At 39.2% G+C, this 20,155-nt stretch overlaps 1 protein-coding gene across 4 annotated transcripts in view; it reads right to left on the bottom strand.

The window, feature by feature from the left end:
* Positions 1–20,155, bottom strand: part of LOC149225724 (alpha-mannosidase-like) — a 456,087-nt gene that overhangs the window by 357,348 nt on the left and 78,584 nt on the right. For all 4 annotated transcript variants that reach the window (XR_016247699.1, XM_089377297.1, XM_089377296.1 and 1 more), the window contains exons 10-16: positions 9,125–9,218; positions 8,826–8,993; positions 8,319–8,495; positions 8,047–8,112; positions 7,895–7,951; positions 5,853–6,078; positions 5,578–5,696 (exon numbers count right to left, since the gene is read on the bottom strand). Coding sequence is in view for 3 of the 4 variants with exons in the window: in XM_089377297.1 (XP_089233423.1) it covers positions 5,578–5,696; positions 5,853–6,078; positions 7,895–7,951; positions 8,047–8,112; positions 8,319–8,495; positions 8,826–8,993; positions 9,125–9,218 (907 nt within the window). In the remaining variant the exon portion in view is untranslated. The remainder of the gene's footprint in view (positions 1–5,577; positions 5,697–5,852; positions 6,079–7,894; positions 7,952–8,046; positions 8,113–8,318; positions 8,496–8,825; positions 8,994–9,124; positions 9,219–20,155) is intronic.

A 20,155-nucleotide genomic window follows, 5' to 3' on the forward strand; every position in this document is an offset into this window, starting at 1 on the left:
GTCACATGATGCATATGCCAAATTTCCTAGCTACATGATAAAACCAGCGTTCCACGAGGCCTTGTCCCCCCACCTGGGGGTTGAGTTTCCTAGCTCCCTCACGCTCCAAGGACTTGGGGATGAGAGGGGGTCGTTTCCCCACACTCCCAAAAGACAGGATACACGAGGAAACTTGAAAGGGGTCGTTTCCTCCATTTTTAGAGTCGTTTCCTAAGCGAAAGGGGTCTTAAGGGGTCTTGAAGGGTCATTTCCCTAGAAAAAATTCGCAAATTTTTTTTATGAAACAAAAAAATCGTAATTTTTAATATTTGTTGACCGACTGGGAAGGGTTTACGTTATGTTCATTTCACATTTCATTTTTTGTTTGCTCCTTCGTTGAACTGAACATTGTCGCCATAACCAAGCAGCGTTTTGTCTGCTCCTTTGTTGAACGAAACGCTGCTGCCATCACCAAGCAGCCTTATGTCTACTCCTTTGTTGAACGGATTACCTTGAGCAATTATGCTCATTTATCTTTTGATATGTTCTTTGTTGATTTGGGGTAGCATCGGATGTGCTCTAGCCACGAAATTTGGTGGAGAGGTTGGAGCACATGAGATCTCCAATACCCAGAAAGGGTTTGGGCAGATTCTAAACAGATCAGGAGGATATTAAAATAATTAATTTTTTTAATGTAAAATATTAAAGTGTATTAATATTAATCTGTGTTAGAGTGGTCCAAAAGACATGGATCAAGCCAGATCTAATCTTAGCCGTTGATTAGGGACTTAATCTCGGTTGTTGATAACCAACTTGGGATCTATGCCAAGTATATCCTTGTAATTCCAAGTCAATATGTCTTGAAGCTCCTTGAGAAGCTCGCTATACTCAGTGACTTTATCAGAAGTAAGATCCTACACCTCTCGATGAGAGGAATCTAGGCAAAATATCAAAAGCCATAAATAAGGTGATCCACATGGAGTTTGGCCCTAGTTGCCAATTTTAACACCTTTTCTTATCTAGATGTGTTTATACTAGATGCTAATAACATTTCTTTTTATATTTTCCTTGTTTAGGAAAAGCTTGTTGATATGCTCAAGGGCTATGGAGAAGATCTCACAAGACAAAGCACTGGAATTAATATCCTATAAGGTTTGTCTAGAAAACAACTCAAAGATATGTTTTAAATCATAAGTTGTGTTATCTTCGAGATAAAGCTACATTCATTCATCCTAAATGAATCTGCTTTACATTACTTACAAGTGTTATGTCTAAGACCTTTGAATCTTAAAGATTCTTGTTCGGGTGATTAATCTTTAGATTGAATCTACCCTCATTAAAATCATTATGTTTGTGGAACCCTAAAAGGTTCTTTGTAAAACCCTAACCTAAGGGTATGTCAATGCTAATGTGAAAAACCCTAGTCTACTTAGGGTTACTGATGAAATCTAGAAAATACTATTATTTTGATGTTTGGGGTTTTGATGGTAATGCCATGTTTGGAGTTTTAGTATTATTATGGAAACCCTAGTCCTTTAGGGTTGGATGGTAATGTGTTCCTAGACCTTGAGGTCTTGGTAAATTAGGGTTTATGAGTAAAACCCTTATGTATCAAGAGTAAGCTCCTAGGAATGAAACCCTAGGTGTATGTTTGTCTGTCTGATCAAAACCCTAGCCTAATCAAGATCGTTATATGTCTGACTTTAAATGTATTGATATTTTTGTCTTGGATTTACCTAATGGATATTGTTGTGATATGCTTATGCATGATTATGAAATCCTAGATATGTGTGTCTAGGGTTAGTAACTATGCCCAAGTAGAAGTTTGATATTCTAGGACATGATGTGATGATATTGTTTCAAATGTGATGATAAAATCTAGAGTTTACAAAAAGGTTGGTCATATTGGTGAAACCTTAGATTGTGTTGTGATTGGTTTTGATTGTTGAAGCTTAGTGTCTTGACGATGAAATCTAGGGATTATGACTAAACCCTAGCAAGAAGTTGAAGTATAAAAGTATGTGTCTCTTGTTGATTATGAACCTAACTAAGTTTAGGTATTTGATGTCTAAAGTCCAATGCTTCCATTATTATAAGATTCTGATATAGTTAAGTTCATGCTTCTATATATGTCGCTGGTTGCACTTGCTATCTAAGTTGTGTAGGTACATAATCTTCAAGATGTTGAATATATTCATAAGTAAAGTTGATTTGATTGATAAGCATGATGAAAGAAGTTATATGAAAGATGATGATCAAGATGACTTTGAAGGAATGAGGCCCTAAAAGATTCTCCGATGTCATAGAAAGTAATTGATCTCCCTAATTTTAGAAGGAGCCTGGATAAAGGAAAGAGTATAACTCCCAAAGTTGAGAGGGAGGGTGTATTATAGTCATGATGGATAACTTGAATAAGAAATTGGAGAATGCATATTGAGGTGCTACTAAAAGAAGGAAAGAAAGATTTGGTTGTAGAATATGTTGTTGCATGTGAAGTAGGAATGGAAGTTGTATGATTGTGGAAACTTTTGTCAAGATTTGGGAAGCCTCTAAGTCCTACTGTGATCAAATGTGAAGCAGCATCAAGATGATTGAAAACCCCGAAGGTTTGTGTTTACTCCTGAGTATTTCAAAGGTTGTTACCAATTGGGGTTGTGACTGTTCAAGTAAATCATTCGAAGTTTTTGAAAAGCACGCTTGAGGTTATCAATCTATTTGATCAAGAGAGATTTTATGTGTTGAAGCATCGTGTGTGTAAAATGTTTGGGAGGACATCTGGTCAGCATATGTGTTGATGTCTAGTTCCCGAAGTAGTAGGGAGGGTGGCGTTGGTCATAGAGTTTTGACCTTGCATTACGCACCTAGTTCCCTGGGTTGATGTTTAGCAAGTAAGCCTCATGGTACCTAGAGAGGCTGAAAGCTTTAGTCCATCTTAGTCCCACGCAGATAGATTGCATTGGTCAGGAATCTAGTTCGTGGCACTGTAAGTGCCAAAACTCTTTGTGGTTCATGTGTTTTAAGATCTTCCATGTACTTGTATATGTATGAATACCCCCCTACTTAAGAGGGAGTGTTGAAGAATGAAACTAGGTTCGGTCTTCATAAATTGTATTTGAGTCATAATGAAATGTATTTATCAAAAGAAAGAAAATTATTTTTTATTATTATTGTTATGACTTATTAAAGCATGGGTTTCATGCTTGGGTCATCATGTTTTAGGTCAAAGTCCCCATTGAGGACTTCTAGGTTTTGTCTTGAGTCATTAGGGTCATTGTCCATTTAAAAAGACAATTCTTAGGCTTTTGAATCATGTAAGAAGAATTAATATCAAGTAAAATGAGTCATTTGTCACCTCCACACCAAGTTGGCCCTTACCTAATCAAGTCGGCCTACACGAGGGTAATTCGACCTCCAGAAAAGGGTATATATACAAGCAGTTCGATTCATTTGGCGGAAACTCATTCACAAATTTGATATCCAAGAAGAGGAAGCAGAAAAAGTATGAAGTTGCAGAAGGAGATTTGCTGGAAGAAGGGAGATCGAAGTTTCTGGGTTGTCTCTCTCTCACTCGTGTGGATTTGTTGGGCTATTTGTTGGAAGGTCCAAGATTCTGCTAGATCGAAGTTTCTGTTGGGTCAAAGTTTTCGTTAGGCTACTACTGGGTCGAAGTTTTTGTTGGGCTACTACTGGGTCGAATTTTTTGCTAAGCTACTGTTGGGTCGAAGTTTTTGTTGGGCTACTACTAGGTCGAAGTTTCGCTGGGCTACTACTGGGTCAAAGTTCTGTTGTTGCAGCTAGGTCAAAGTTGTTGCTAGAAGGTTATCATCTGCAGAAGAAGGGAAGGGCTGACTTGGTGGTCGGAGGAAGTCTATGTCTAGGTCAAGGAGTCTTGGATCATCTTGTGAAATTATTAAGGAAGAGTTGTTGATTGGGTTTTCCCCTAGATAGGGGTTTTGCCCTAGGCTATCCACCTACATCTGGTGTCTATTATTATTTTGGTAATTGCTTGATGAACTAAAGTAAAAGAAGAACATAAGAAAGTTAATAAGATCATAAGAGTACCACAAGTAATTATCAACATAAAGAAAATCTTTCTGCCTTTCTGATTTTCTAACATAAAGTTTGTATACTCAGAGGAATGTTCTGATACCAATGTAATGAACAAAGTTCATCTACTTAGAGGAATGTTCTGATGCCAATGTAACGAACAAGGTTCGTTATAGCAGGTTAAACACTCCAAAAGACTTCGAATATGTAGATCTCCATTGAAGATACAAGAATATATATTAAAATGTATGAAATGAGAATGATGTTACAAATGAGAGTGAGGGCATGCTTATATACCCTAGGCAGGTGTCCCTTATGAATGGTCATGTCCTTATGATACTAATTAATCATTATTTATGATGTGTTATTATTATTTATATTTACATTATTTATATCTACATTTTATTCATAACAATAACATTTCCAAATAGATTAATTTTACATTATTCAAACAATCATAAATAACTCATAGTGGCTTCACATTTGAATAATTGTCCCATTTCCCTTGAGACATTATTAGCAGAAACTTCGATGATTTTGTCATACCATATAATGGAAAGTTATTGACTGAATGATGGTGCTCATCAATCATGAGAGCTCTTGAGTTACTTCAGTCTAGCGATGTTGGCACTAGCTCCTTGAGGGCTTCTTGTAGGTGTCCTCATAGTCATGCATGAGACTCAAGATTAGAATGGGGATATTGTCTATTTTGATTTTCTAATTATGTTATGACACTATAAGTTATGTATTTGATTGCTTATTAATAATTGTTGAACTTGGTACTATTTGTGAATTTGATAATGGAATCATCTTTCAATTTACTGTTTTGTAGACAAATAGCGAGCGTCAAATGTTGTATTATTGTATTTTATAAGATTATCTTATGAATTTGTACATAAATTGTGGTTTTATAACTTGTATGGATTGGAAATGTCATTAGTGTCTCTTTTGTACACAGAATTTACAATATTTTTAGTTTCTTGGGGCATTTGCCATGTCTTTTCCAAGTCCTTTCCAAGACGCCAAGTCTTTGCCGAGTCCGAGTGTGACAACTTTGATATATAGATAGATTGATAGATACAGTTTAAAAATATTATATTACAGAGATAAAATATATACATAAATATGTAAATCTTTTGAACATTTCAAGAATAGAACTACATCAATTACACATCAAGACACCTATATTGACATGCCGAGACACATGTTTAAACATTTTTGTGAATTTTTTTTAATTTGTTTGGCCCCCAAGTGTCTAACATGTTGGGACAGATCATGACCAAATGTCAAACACATATAGAATATGTGTCCCAAACATGTCCGACTCTCAAGCATCACACATCCATGTGTCCGACACATGACACATAGGGCCAATGACTAATGCAGCACAGTATCGAAAATGCTTACCATAACTGTAGGCTCACAGTTTAGACTCGTGATCTAAAGAAAGATGAAAGAATTGGTCCACAACTAACCGAATTAACCTATTGTGGCCAACCTGTAATTCAGCTATATACATACTAGGTGAAACAGAAATTTTTGAATACTTACTTCATGTTCATGATATCTAATCTGCTTCAACAACCCGGAAGAATTGGAGAACACCATCCGCATCTCAGTTGAATCAAGAATTATATCTCCATTGAAATCTTGTGGCCTCTTTGACGTCCCTGGACATTCTACCAAAGTCAAACATCCATGGATTGTGTGGAGGCGTAGTCCTATTTTCAATTTGTAAATGCCATCCTACTGATAAGATTCCGGAAGCAAAGAACACATTAAAAAATCCTAAAGTATATTTGCACTGAAATCAATTAATTTCTTACAAGAAGTTTCACTTTTTGTAGCTTTTATGAAATAGACAGTATAACCAAGAGCAGGAACTGAAACTTCAAAATATAGATTGAACAATGATCCAGCTTGAACTGAAGTTTCTGTAAATGATGCTGCATAGTAATCACGAACTCTTCGGGATGCAGGATCGATTGGGACAAATTGCACCTCTACTTTCCCTCCATCTGAATCCAGAACTTCCAAAGCTGAACTTGATACCTGCTCCAACCAGTAGAAGTTAAATAATACGCTATAAATGTTGTGAATAACAGCCTTCTTTGGATAATTGTGCATAATTGTTAAACAACAAGCCATTGCCATGAGAAGTTTGATGTCAAGAAAGCAAACATTACAATATTTGAACATTTTTATAGCACTTTGAGCTCTATATACTTCACTTTAGAAAACTTAGGCAAGCCCCTTGTGTAATTCATCATCATTATGACTGTCTCTCTGCTGGCTTTTCTTCACCTTCTAGAGTTTAGATTTTTAATTTAAACCACTTGTCTGTTTTATGTCATTTCATGTTGCTATTTTTTATTCATTTTTATCTCCTTTTAGGGTGTGCTTCTTGCACCCCTCACCTTTTATTTGGCCATGAACGCTTGCTGTATTTTCTCGTACCTTTGACTTATTTTGGTCTTTCAAAGACATTAATATAAATTTCATTTCATTTCATTTCGTTATAAAAGTTAATGATAAAACGCAATTTCTTTGAAAGAATACCAAAGCTCAACTCAATAAACATGATATCACAGTCTTGGTCTTCCAACCATCAAACTCAATGCAGAGGCCAAATCAACCAAGGAGATTCTGAAATCTCCATTCTCCTGAATGAATGATCCTCTAGCTTTGACTACATGTACCTACTTGCTCTAAAGAAGTTGCACAACCCTACACTTACGGATAAGATGTCATAGTTCAGCGGTTTATTTGGGATTTCCAGTGCCTCGAAACCTCTACTAATCTCCACATAGCTCATAAGATCCATCAATTGGCTTTGTGAGTCATCAATAAGTGTCCCTAACCAAGATCACAAGGCTCAGGAAAAAGGCCAAGAAATTCAATCAACCATCAAACTCATCACAGATAAAAAATCAACCCAAGAGATTCTGAAATCTCCATTCACCTTAATGAATGATCCTCTAGTTTTCGTTATATGTACCAACTTACTCTAAAGAAGATGCACAACCCTACACTTACGGATAAGATAACATAGTTCAGTGGCTTATTTGGGCTTTCGAGTACCCTGGTAACTATACTGATCTCCACATAGCTCGTAAGATCAATTACTAGGCTTTGAGAAGACATCAATAAGTGTCCATAACCAAGATCACAAGGTTCAAGAAAAGGCCAAGAAATTCAATCAACCCAAAAAAATGAACAATTAAATTTTTATATCAGGGAACCGTAATAGGAGGATAAACTTGGATGAAACTGAAAATCAAATATAAAACATCCCCTATAAGAATGCATGAAACAGTGGTTTGTATCCTTTAATTGTCTAACCAAGCAAAGGTAACATTATTGGATGAGCAGTCAACAGAAGACAAGGGGCAAATGGCAGAAGTTAAAGTTCTGAAAACATACATTTGCAACCATACAAGGTATATGCCACCCAGAAGATAGAATAGAAGGGAAAATATACACATCCTAACCATTAGGATTAGATGAACTTGCTGTGCTATTGGTTGCTGCTTTATTCTGAGTAAAAAGCCACAGAAGTTTGTTGTAGAGCGAAATATTCCTTTACAATATTGGGATATCCCTATCAAATGGAAGATTATATACCATTTAAATATGCTAAGAGACGAATTATGGAAACTAATTTTTGGTTGTGATTTACTAATGAGCAAAAGTGTTCCATATACTCTGCCTATTCAAATCTAATCACAAAGAAATTAGACTACAGTAATACTTAATCACCATTTTAATTCCTTGGTTTCAGAAGTAATAGTAAGAAGAATGAGCATGACATTTGCTGGACGAACAATTAAATATGTGTTATATGGTCTTATTCAGGAATAAAAATTACCGGGATCTTAACAAATTCCTGGCGTATCCATCCCAAGGGGTTATATATAACAACCACCTGAATTCATATCAAAGAAGACAGTAACCTCAGAACCAAAACATTAGCATCGAACAGTACAGAAAACATGATAAACTTGTAATGAAAAAACAAACCAGACTCTTTCCGACTCCTAGCTCGCTTTCAGATTTGGGGCAGTAGCTGATGTTCATTAGAGAGCACTGTGAAAACAGATCATTAAATACTTGAGCTTAGAATCCTTATGAGTATTAAGGAAAGCAACATAAAATCCAATTAGAACCCTAATAAGCCATGATTTTAATCACAAATCTCCTTTGAAGAAGGGAAGAATCTTATGTTTAATCCAGAACCTTTGAACAAATGGATTTGAACCAGACAAACCAATAGTCGATTGAGCCACTTGTACCTGTTCAAGCTCAATTCCCTTTCTTATATATTGTGAAGTATTTGGAGAGTCCATCTCTTCCAATAAATATGCTTTATGTCGCTTTGCATTAGTTTTGACAACAGTGGAAATTGTATCTTCACAATTTTGGTTACCACTCATTAGGTATACTAATGCTGACTTCATTACATCCTCAGCCTACAAACCAAAGAAGATAAATACCTATAGTTTACTAGTACATCCTGTTAAAATCAATATAAATCCAACATATTAGCTAGATTGACTACAAAACATTTGGCAAGGAAAATTTCACAAACAAGAAACTTGGATTTCATTTGTAAACTTTTGTGTTGTTAAAATTTCCTTTCTAATTCATTAGTCTAGTCACAATGTACACTATATATATATATATATATATGAGGGGGAGAGAGAGAGGTCTTAAAATGCTTTAATAAGACAAATTATCATATTACAGCAAAAAGGGGGTAACAGGAATTTCACTTTGAGACAAGGTCACCAGGTTAAAACCTCTATAGAAGCACGTGACAGGCGTACAGCATAGTCATCAGCCACGTGTTGTCTCTCAGTGCCACTTACTCCATCATGGTGCTGCAAAATAGCCATGGCTTCTTCCAAAGAATCGGTGTTAGGCTTTCCCTCATTTCTGCCTACAAGAAACTCCAACTGTCTTGTTGCCTGGGAATATGCTTTTTCAAAGATAGTTACAAAGGTGAACAAGAACACTATAAAACAAAATTTACGTTTACAAAGAGATGATAAACAGGAATGCTGGAAGTTGACTTGAACATTTTAAAGCTGACACAAACCTGCAAAACCCCGGAGAGTTTCCTCACATAACCTTTTAGAGCAGGTCGACTGGTGAAGTACCCTGTCCAGTAACAATGTTCACAGTCTGCATACCTATTTAAACAACAACATAGATATAATTTAGCTAAGATACAACATTTAGCTCAGAACAATTTTTTCAGGAAGTGCATACTATCTCCAGTAACATCAAAATCAGATCTTTGGATTTTCTAAAAGGAATACAGAATATTATATTTTGGTTATTTCTCTAACTGAAGATTATTGGCATAGTTACAACCAACTTATGGACCTCTGGGTTTGGTATTTTCCACCAGTGCATTAAATTATCATTTACAGCTTAACTACCAGAGTAAAGCCTTCTCCCTTCTCCTTGCATCAACGCTATTTTCATGTCAGGATGAGATCAAGCATCATCTACGTAGTGCCCTTAGCTGCACCCACTAAGTGAATGAGCCAGATGAAACAAATTAATAATGAATGTGAATAAAGTGGGAGAAAACTTGCAAAGTGAAGAAGTTCAGAATTATGTCACAAGGGAATGAAAAGCCAAAACAAATCTTATGGGCCACCAAATTTCTTTAAAGGGCATTGCATTTCATTTATGTAATTTGTTCTCTCCCCATCTTTACTTGCAGGTTGTCCTTCTCGGTGATTCCGTGTTAAGTCCTTAAACAACCAATCACTGCTTAGACTGACCACTCTCTGGACCAATCATTGTACATATACTTTCCAAAGCAGCAAGGGCACCCACCACCTCTGGGTAGTGTATATGGGAGAAAAAATTTCTCCTAGATGATCCTCAGCCGGCAGCCAGCAGCCCCTTGCAGCCCCCGATAGCTCGATGTGCCATTTTCTCCACCACCTGAGCCAGCCATGTTGTCCCTCACCCATCTGTTATGAATGTATGTTTGAAGGTGGGCCTCCCGACCCCAAAGGTATGGCTTTTCATTGGTATAGTTGAGTAGTTTTCCTTGTCATGGGAACTTTTGGGCATGAATTGGTGGGGGGGTTCAGCGGAAAGAGTGGGTTAGGTTTGCATTCTTGTCTTCATTGTCCGATTTCGTAGTTACCCTTGTATCCTAGTCTCGTGGGATCTCCTTCACTGGCCATTAGCTTTAAGGCTGGCACTACATGGGTAATCCTGATTTTGGTTGTGTGGTCTTGCTTCTTGACACCACCTACATTACCCCTTTCCACTTATTTGAGCCCCATTCATCTATTTTCCCATCCGGGTCCACACAGGGTTAGCCTCCCCCTCCCCTTGTCCACACCTTGGGTCAGGCCTGGAACGATGCCCTAAAGGTCGATGCAGCTAAAAAGAAAATTAAAAAAGCATAATTTGGCCACTCTCAATAGGAAATGTACCACAAAATGCAAAAGATGGTTAAGACATACAAATTTAGCACTTGGGCAAAAAACAAACATGAACTCTACCCCTTACCTATGGCCATCACCTTGGTTCCTATGGGCCCTAGATAAGCCCCCTCCATCATTAAGGAACACATGATTGTCCCAACCCCTAGTGGGCGATGAACTGCCCCACCTCAAGGGGGTATCCATTGCTACATATTACACATTATGCTCTCTATCCCTTAGAGCCCTGACCAGTTATGAAGAAAAATCAATCAAAGGAAAAAGGCATATGAAGAAGGGTGGAAAAACAAAGGCCAGAGTAACTCATGTACCATGATTTGCTCCCTCCTACACTCATATACCCAGGTGTGGGCTTCCCTCATTATAGTTACCCTTGCACCTTGACATGTGGTCTGGATGATTCCCTTGATCCCCATTCCATTCCATCATTATATCATTTGCCACCTACCACTTAAGGGATGTATTACAGACATGCCAACCCCTTTAGAGGTTGAAACCACCTAATAAAGTCCTTGGTTAACCCCCTATTGAGCTTGGAGACACTTGTACATGCCCAAGCCCACTATGGAAAGGCATGCCACCATGAAGTGCCCCATTGATCCCATGACTTGTAAGCATTATTACTTGATCATTCTAATGATTTCTTATTTTGGAGGGAAAGGGGACACATTGGATCTTATGCAGGATTGCAGGTGGGTCTTCATTTGGGGCTTGGTCTCCCTATACGGGGTCCTAGCCCTCCAGAGGGCCACATTGGCACTTGTAGGGTGAGCATGAGAGTCATGGGCCCCTACCATAGCAGATATTACTCCATGGATCCCCAGTAGCGTTCATTGATTGCTCGTATTCCACTTTTTGAACGTGGATGGTGCACCTGGTCCACCATGCCCAACCAGCTTCACAGTTGCACCATACACTTTGCAGATGTTCCAGGATGCCTCCCATTGCAGAGGGAGGGCTTATGTCATTACTCCAACCCTTATAGATGGTCTACAGGCATATTTGATCCATTTGGAGACACATGAGGATGTCCTTGTGCCTCCACACCCACTTGGGAGCACCACAGGTTCTTGATTGGAAAACAAGGGGCCAACCCCTTGTCCACTATGTTTGGAGTTTGTTTCTACATCATGGCACCCCTTGGACTTCATTAGGCCTCCTCAAAGGCCCAACGACTCACTTTATTGATCATTCGACCCTCTTGAGAGGCTTATATTTACATTATTGAGCTATTTGGTGGGCTTGTCACTAAAATTTTTGTTATTATGCATATTATTTTATTTTAGGGGTTAAATTAGGCCTAACTAGCTAAATCAAATTCATTAGGAAGTATATAAATACAAGTGTGATGAATCATTTTGATCATCATAACTTGGATTGGATCTTTCCCACTTGTGAGATTTTCATAAATTTTGATGTTTGGATCTCTTCATTTTTGTCTTGGAGCTTCACTATTGGCATATAATGATGATTGTATATACTCTTTCTTACATATAAGTACTCCTTTAATGCCTTTTTCTTATTTTCGTATGTCACATGCATGTTGCTGGGAATTTTCGCTATACTCGACTGAAATTCATTGGTTTTCTTTTGCGAAATTGTGGAAATTTGTCTTTTTATAGCTTTGCATCATGTCATGGGCCATATATGAATGAGTGAATATTCCTAGAGATATCTTGTCGAAATTTTATCTTGATAAGTCATCATATATTACAAATTGAAGTGTAAAAACCTTGAAGCAATTGTTCACATGCCCTAATTGCCATGCAAAATTGTTCCAAAGGCCTCCTTGACTAAGTGAATCCATCCCAAGCATTGGAATCTCCTTGACACTGTCTCTCCCAAAGGATTAGGCATTGATCCTCCACTGGTGATCACTCTAAAGCATATCTTTCTCAACTTCTCCCTTTCTTTCTAGGTCTAGCCCCAATAGGTGACCTAGGGCATCAGATTTATCACGATTCACCACTCAAAGACATTTGATCTCTTGCCCTCTACTGTGTTGTTGTGTCTCCTAGAAGCCCTCCAAATTTGAAGCAATTCCCAGAGTGGGATCTCGAGATATTCCAAACCCTAGCTCCGAGATTGATTCTTGCCCTCGATTTCCCTTTGCTAGTAACCTCATTGGGATCATTGCATCAAAATCAGTGAAAAATTCTCTTTGATCCCCTTCTTCTTCTCAATTAAGTCGAGCACACCCCTGATTGGTCAACTCCACCCCCTTGACTTAATTTTGGGTCCACTTGGTCCCGTGTGGTCCCACAATTTATTGAAGCTAATTTCCAAGGGACAAACCCTAGCCCTTGAAATCCCCTTGGCCCTTCTTAGAGAGCCTTATACCTTGCTTCTCAAGCAAGAAAACCATATAATTGAGTCTCTTTTGTGAACAGGCCTTAGGAATCACTCCTTGTCTTTTCATTGACTCATTCATCTGGTGATTCCCTCTATACCTGGTCTCCTCCCATTGGTGAAAGTCCATAAAGAGCAGGGAGCCTTAACTGAGGTGATAGTGGGCTATCGCTCCATTGTTGCCCTTGACCAAGTAGTTCCCCTTTAGGATCCCCTCCTAGGACCCCTGCTAGTTTGAGCGGTAACAGGCACATTTGGGCTCTAAGGTAGAATTTGTTAGTATTTACAATTTTACACATTAAACACATATCACAAGACAGTCAAAGGGAAAATATGTTAGTTTTTGTAGCATCGGATGTGTTCTAGCCTTTAAATTTTGTGGAGAGGCTAGAATACATGAGATCTCCAAAACCCAGAAATCGTTTATGGAAATTCCAACTAGAAATGACTTAATTCGATTATTAGATGCTTTTTAAATATTTCCTAAGTCTAAACTTAGGGAATATGATTAATTAATCAGAATTAATTAATTTATGGTGTGAACCTTCTAGAAACTCACACGGATCAACTTCAAGTTAATCCTAGCCATAGATTAAGATCTAATCTTGGTCGTTGAAGTCTCAACAAAGGATTATAAGAATAAGTAGATGGGGCTTGGAGAATACACTTGTGCAGTTCGATTTCATGAGCAGATCGATTTCCTGAGTAGCAGCGTTCAGTGGCCGAAAAGAGAGCCAGAGAAATCGAAGCAGTGAGAAAGGGGCAAGCACAGTGAAGCCGGAGGAAGATTTCCTGATCCCATGAGTGCATTTGCAGAGGCACAGAGAAGCCACAGAGAGGATGATGCAGAGCAGCGCAGTAGCCTCTAGAGGCAAAGTCGATTTGCTGGGGCAAAGAAGAATTTCAGTGCCAGAAGTTGGGCAGAGGTTCCAGAGGCCAGGGGAGACATTTTCCCAAACAGCGACTGATCAAACGACTTGAGGAGAAGTTGTTCCAAGCTGAGAGCAGCAACCACTGCGCTAGGGTGACGCAGTTCTTGCGCAGAGGCAGTTTGGACGGCTCAATTTGCGCTGAGGTCGGTGTCGGGATTTGCCTGTGGAGTGAGGAATTTCTCCTCACTAGATTTTCTTGCCAATGTTTCTCTGTAGGATTTCCGATTTCGACATCTAGTTGTACTCAGATTATTTCACTGTTGCATAATAATAAAACCCTCAATTGCTGCACTAGTTTTCCCGAGTTGGGTTTTTCTGGGGACATTTGTCCAAAAATAACTGTGTTATTTTGTGTGTGCGCTAGTATTTCTTCCAGTGTTTATTTCTTCCGCAGTTTTATTTGTGTAGGTTGCAGTGTGATTGATTCAGTATTTGTTGTAGCTCATAGTAAATAAATTGTTAAGAATTAATTTAACAATTAGGAGAATTATTTCCAGTTGTTGCAATAGGATTCGAGTTTCTGAATTTTCACATGGTATCAGAGCACAGATGATCAACCAAAGAGCTCAGTAGCAAAGAGGGAGTTTTAATGTTCATTGAGGAGCAGCAGTTCGAAACCCCAGAGGCAACGCAGTCACCTTGGCCAAGAGGTCGAATTCTTGAGGAGAAATCAATTTTTCTAAGGGACAGAAAAATTTGATCTCTCCAGATCGAGGGTTTGCAGAGGCAGAGGGAGTAGCCAATATTTTTCGCGAAGCAGATCTCTAACTAGACACAACAGTTTACTAGAGCAGAACTAGCGTCGGGAGGAAGAAGAGCACACATTGAGGGAAAATTTTCCTCAAGGAACTTCTAGTCTCAAGAAGTTAAAATTCCCTTGCAGATCAGCAGTCATTGTGAGTAGAGTATCTCACTCCAGAAGGGAGTGCGAATAGCTGAGCAGTAGTTGAGTAGAAAGGAAGAGGATATTTTCGACATCATTTGAGATGACCATTATTGGACTTCGAGATCAGGATAGGTTGAATGGTGCTTCCAACTATGTCATCTGGAAGGCAAGGGTGTCCTTCCTTCTGGATGAATATGGCCTGAAGCCATATATTGATGCAGTGGTAGCTACCCCCACAGATGTAGATCAACTGAAGGAATATCGAAAGGAGATGGCAAGGGTGGAGAGATTGATCCTAGATGGTGTCTGGGATCATGCTGTATCACACATAGTGGCCAAGGGAATGGCCAAAGAGATGTGGGATACACTTTCCACGTTGTACCAAGGCACTTCCGAGCAGCAGAAGATGTACTTAGAGGAGAAGTTGAGATGCACCAAGATGTAGAAAGGGAAACACATAGACCCCTTCCTCACCAAGATTTAGGAGATCTAGGACCAGTTTTCAGTTGTTGGGGCAGTGCCTCAACCCACAGAGCTAGTGCGATTGGCACTAAACATTGCCTCTGAGTGGCAGGTATTCGTCTAGAGCATCTTGGGCAGAGAAACTTTGCCAATTTGGGAAAGGATGTGGGTTGATTTGCAACAGGAGGAGTTGAGACGAGCTTTATTGAAGAGCTCCATCAATGGCAGCAACAACGGATCGAAACAGGTGAAGGAGGAGGAGAATGTGGCCCTTGCATCGAAGGGTCCCAGTCAGGGATAGGGGGAGCAACGAAAAAAGAAGGAGGACCTGTCAAAGGTCAAGTGCTTCAGGTGTGGTGAACTTGGGCACTACAGTACCCAGTGTCCTCTGAGAAAGAAGGATAAGGAGGAGAAGCATGACCAAGTTACAGCACATGTTGAGATCGATAGGCTTTCCTCCAGGTTGGAGGAAGACTTCGCCATGTTTGTTGACATACCCCCAGGAGTGAAATGGGGTGACTTGGTGTTGTAGCCTTAGAGTGCTACAGATGGGCAGGATTCTTGAGGAGGTCCACCTCTTGAATCAATACCTTGCTACAGGGCCCATAGTATTTTGTAGCAGGATGGATCAGTGGCAGTAGATGCAGTCAGATGCCAGAGTGATAGATGCAGAGTCTAGTTGCAGTCAGATGTTGGGCAACGCAGTGCAGAGTTGGCACTGGCAGCAGTGCAAAGTTGGCAGCAGTGCAGAGTCAGTAGCAACACAAATACCTTAGTGATAGTGCAGATACTAGCAGCAATCAGAGACTCGGGTAACAGATGTATCATACTAATCATACTTGATTCAGTATTTAGGATGCTTTTCGGTTGCAAATGTTGTAGTTGCAGCAGTAGCAGATGGAGAGGGAGTTGTAGTGTTGGCAACAGTTTTGCAAGGTCAGCAGCAGCACATATCAGAGTTGCGCAGTAGTTGGTTGGCAGCAGCAGCGAGACATTAGCAGCGTGAAAGGAGATGATGCAGAGACAGGGTGTTGCTACAGGGGATAGAAGCACTAGAACACATTCCTCGCTAAGAGGGAGTGTCAGTTTTTGTAGCATCAGATGTGTTCTAGCCTTCAAATCGTGGAGAGGCTAGAATACATGAGATCTCCAAAACCCAGAAATCGTTTCTGGAAATTCCACCTAGAAATGACTTAATTAAATTATTAGTCATTTTTTAAATATTTCCTAAGTCTAAACTTAGGGAATATGACTAATTAATCAGAATTAATTAAGTTATGGTGTGAATCTTCTAGAAACTCACACGGATCGACTTCAAGTTAATCCTAGCCATAGATTAAGATCTAATCTTGGCTGTTGAAGTCTCAATAGAGGATTATAAGAAGAAGTCGATGGGGCTTGGAGAATACACTTGTGTAGTTCGATTTCATGAGCAGATTGATTTCTTGAGTAGCAGCATTCAGTTGCCGGAAAGAGAGCCAGAGAAATCGAAGCAGTGAGAGAGGGGCAGGGACAGTGAAGCCGGATGAAGATTTCCTGATCTGATGAGTGCATTTGCAAAGAGGCAGAGAGGCTGACGCAGAGCAACGCAGTAGCCTCTAGAGGCAAAGTCGATTTGCTGGGGAGAAGCAGAATTTCAGTGCCAGAAGTTGGGCAAAGGTTCCAGAGGCCAGGAGAGATGTTTTCCCAGACAGTGATTGGTAAGATAGCTTCAAGAGAAATTGTTCCAAGCTAAGAGCAACAGTAACAGCGCTAGGGTGACGCAGTGACTGCGTAGAGGCAGTTTGGACAGCTCAATTTGAGCTGAGGTCAGTGTCGGGATTTGCCTGTGGAGTGAGGAATTTCTCCTCACTAGATTTTCTTACCAGTATTTCTCTGTAGGATTGCTAGTTTCGGCATCCAGTTGTACTCAGATTATTTCACTACTGCATAATAATAAAACCCTCAGCTGCTGCACCGGTTTTCCCAAGTTGGGTTTTTCCAGGGACATTTGTCCAAAAATAACTGTGTTATTTTATGTGTGTGTGCTAGTATTTCTTCCAATGTTTATTTCTTCCACAGTTTTATTTGTGTAGGTTGCAGTGTGATTGATTCAGTATTTGTTGTAGCTCACAGTAAATAAATTGTTAAGAATTAATTTAACAATTAGGAGAATTATTTCCAGTTGCTGCAATAGGATTCGGGTTTCCGAATTTTCACAAAATAATTATATTATTAAAAAAATAAAAAGGAAGGAGTCAATGATACAATATGCAATCGTCCTTTTATTCATGAATTAAGTAGCTGCACTAACTAATTATCCCAACTACCACCACTCGCATAACATTACATTAGTATAACTAAACACTAAACATAAATGACCTTTATTCCTCGTCACTACATTAGGACTTCGATATTCATCATTACATTAGGACTCCTAATACTTTGTTGAGTGTTACTTATTCTAACACCCCCACTTAACACTGAATACTACTTTTCATCCACCACCCTATCCCACCCCCACAAATGCAAAATTCATAACAGCACTTATAAAACAACTAAATAGAACAAGAAAAGCATGATTACAGGTTTTATATAGCAATCCTGTTCAGTCTTCAGCAATGCAATGCCACTCAACTCTAGAAATTTTCTTGATGCTCCATCTAACTAGCATAACCCTCTCCTTGAAGGTAGATTTACATCAGATTCCCATAGACAATCCCTCACTATCAGATCATCTCAACCCTCTTTCTTTAAAGGTAGAATATGGTTGGACTCCCCTAGCTAATCAATCAACTCAACGTCCTTCCTCAATGCCCTTGGTCTGGACTCTGGAAGCTGTGGTGCAGCATGGTTTGATCAAACGTAGTCATTACCAAATAGATTATCATCCTCTTCATTATGAGTCTTTGTTCACTGAATCCTAGGCCATCTAAAATTTCCCCTTCTTTTTGACTTTATCCTCGATACATCAGCACAACAAATCTTGCAATTCTGCATGCCATGGCTTGACGGTCCACAGTGTTAGCATTTCTTTTACTCTCTTGGTGCTGCTACTTTTATTAGTATTGCCTCTTTTACTAAAAAAAAATCCATCTCTTCACCCTCTTCTTCATCTACTCATTTTTCTCTAGACATGAGAATTGATATCACCATTTCTAAAGCTTGTGAGAGGAATTTACTTAGTCTGAACACAGCGTGTTAGAGTTTAAATGTTGTTTTATAGGCGTTTCTCCTTCAGCATGGCACACTTCAGCATATCCAGAGTCGTGATGACAGTGGAGGAAGCGAGCATTATCAGCAGGTTCTGCAGCGGTAGTTTTAACAGCAACAGCTTCTGCAAATGTCTTCACACCCCATGGAACACTCAGAAGAGTAGCAACGACACAACAGTGATTATATAATGGTGGAGAAATTATGGAGTAGTTATAGGGCACATGCATGCACTGACCTCAGTCTTTTCCAGATTGTTTTGCTGTCCAGAATTAGTAGATCAGCTTTAGTTCAGATATAAAAGTTGCTTTTCTATGTTAGAGTTTGTTTTACCAGTTTTAAGAAAAGTGCTTTAAGTGTATCTTCATTTTTATAAGAGGGCACTGATCCTAAAGATAGAAATGGGGCACTTTGCATGGTTTTGCCTTCTCCAGTTAAGGCACAGATTCCTAGGATCCCAGTGCATGCATGCAGGCTGGGCACTCTATTGTAGGTTCCTAAGAAGGTCTTGTGCAATGTAAATCTTATCCTACTTCAATGCATACATGCATGCAGGATGGGTGCTCCATTCTAGGTGCATATGTTTAAGGTCCTGTGCATTGTAAATCCTAGCCTACTTCTTTATATAAGTAGGCAGGATCAATATTAGGACATACACAATGAGAGCACATCATGTCAAAGAGTCTTGGTTTGCTTACGTTACATGAATTTTTTAATCAATTAACCTTGGAAATTACTCCCACTTAGTTACTACTCCATCACCCACAATCTTCAAGGCTAAGGTTACAATTACTAATTTCCATATTCAAAGCTTACTATTGTATTTTTACATGCAGATATGCACTTTTAAGGGCAGATTTCAGGTATACTAACAGCAGATTTGCAGAATGCCTGAGGTAAAATTAAATTATTAGGTGTAAATCTGCATCATAGCTTGTTGTCCACATTTACTTCACACAGATTTCAGGTCTGGTTTTTATATAAAAGCAAGTTCATTTTGCAGTTTGGAGAATATTTGGCCTCCTACGTTCATCTTTTATTTCCAAATCTCATAAGGATTCCCCCCGGAGGTTAGCAAACACTAACCTGAAGTACAAAGGGACTGTGTGAGAGGGCATTGATACATTCCCTGGTAACCTTTTAATTCTTCCAGTTTAAAGAAGTAATTCTTCCAGAGACTATATTTAGAATGAAACGGTTTTAAGTGTTAAGAAGATGCATATGCTCTCACAACGCTTGATGATATATCTTGTTCATTGCAGCGGGAAGATGCCTCTTCCTTCCTACTGTTGTTCATCTACCACTCTCCAATTCAACCCCTCTTCCACTTCCACTGGACGACTTCTTTACAAATAGAACAGGACCATCATCTCTATGAATCCCATGTGTCACTGTCACAGGCTCCATGCCAATTGACTCCTCTCTTCCCATATTTTTTCTTTGGTTTGGGTTACATGTTTGCATCCTTCAATTCCTCTTGCTTCAAGGCCCAACAAAAGGGCCTTGAGTAGGAAGTAGTTGCTCTTGAAGGTGACCTTGCAAAAGTTGCATGTCCAATAGAGGTTTCCCCTACCTGCACCCTTGCCCCCTTGTTTTGTTACATAATTCCAGAAAGTGTATTTGCTTTCTTGATTTTCCTTATTGCAGCTCCACTTCCAACGGCTGGAGCAGTATCATTAACCTTCACAGTAGCAGGGAACTTGGAGGAGGATAACCAGCACCACCAACAAATTGTTTCCCTTCGTCTGAGTTTGAGCAACAATTATTGATGATTGAGCCACTGTTTGTGTGGTAAAACTGTAGAATAATGTTGTTGCCTGAGAAATGAAGAATAA

Source organism: Pinus tabuliformis, chromosome J, assembly GCF_031772625.1.
Source record: "Pinus tabuliformis cultivar Carrire ecotype Pingquan chromosome J, CPIR1, whole genome shotgun sequence".
Taxonomy (NCBI): Eukaryota; Viridiplantae; Streptophyta; class Pinopsida; order Pinales; family Pinaceae; genus Pinus; species Pinus tabuliformis.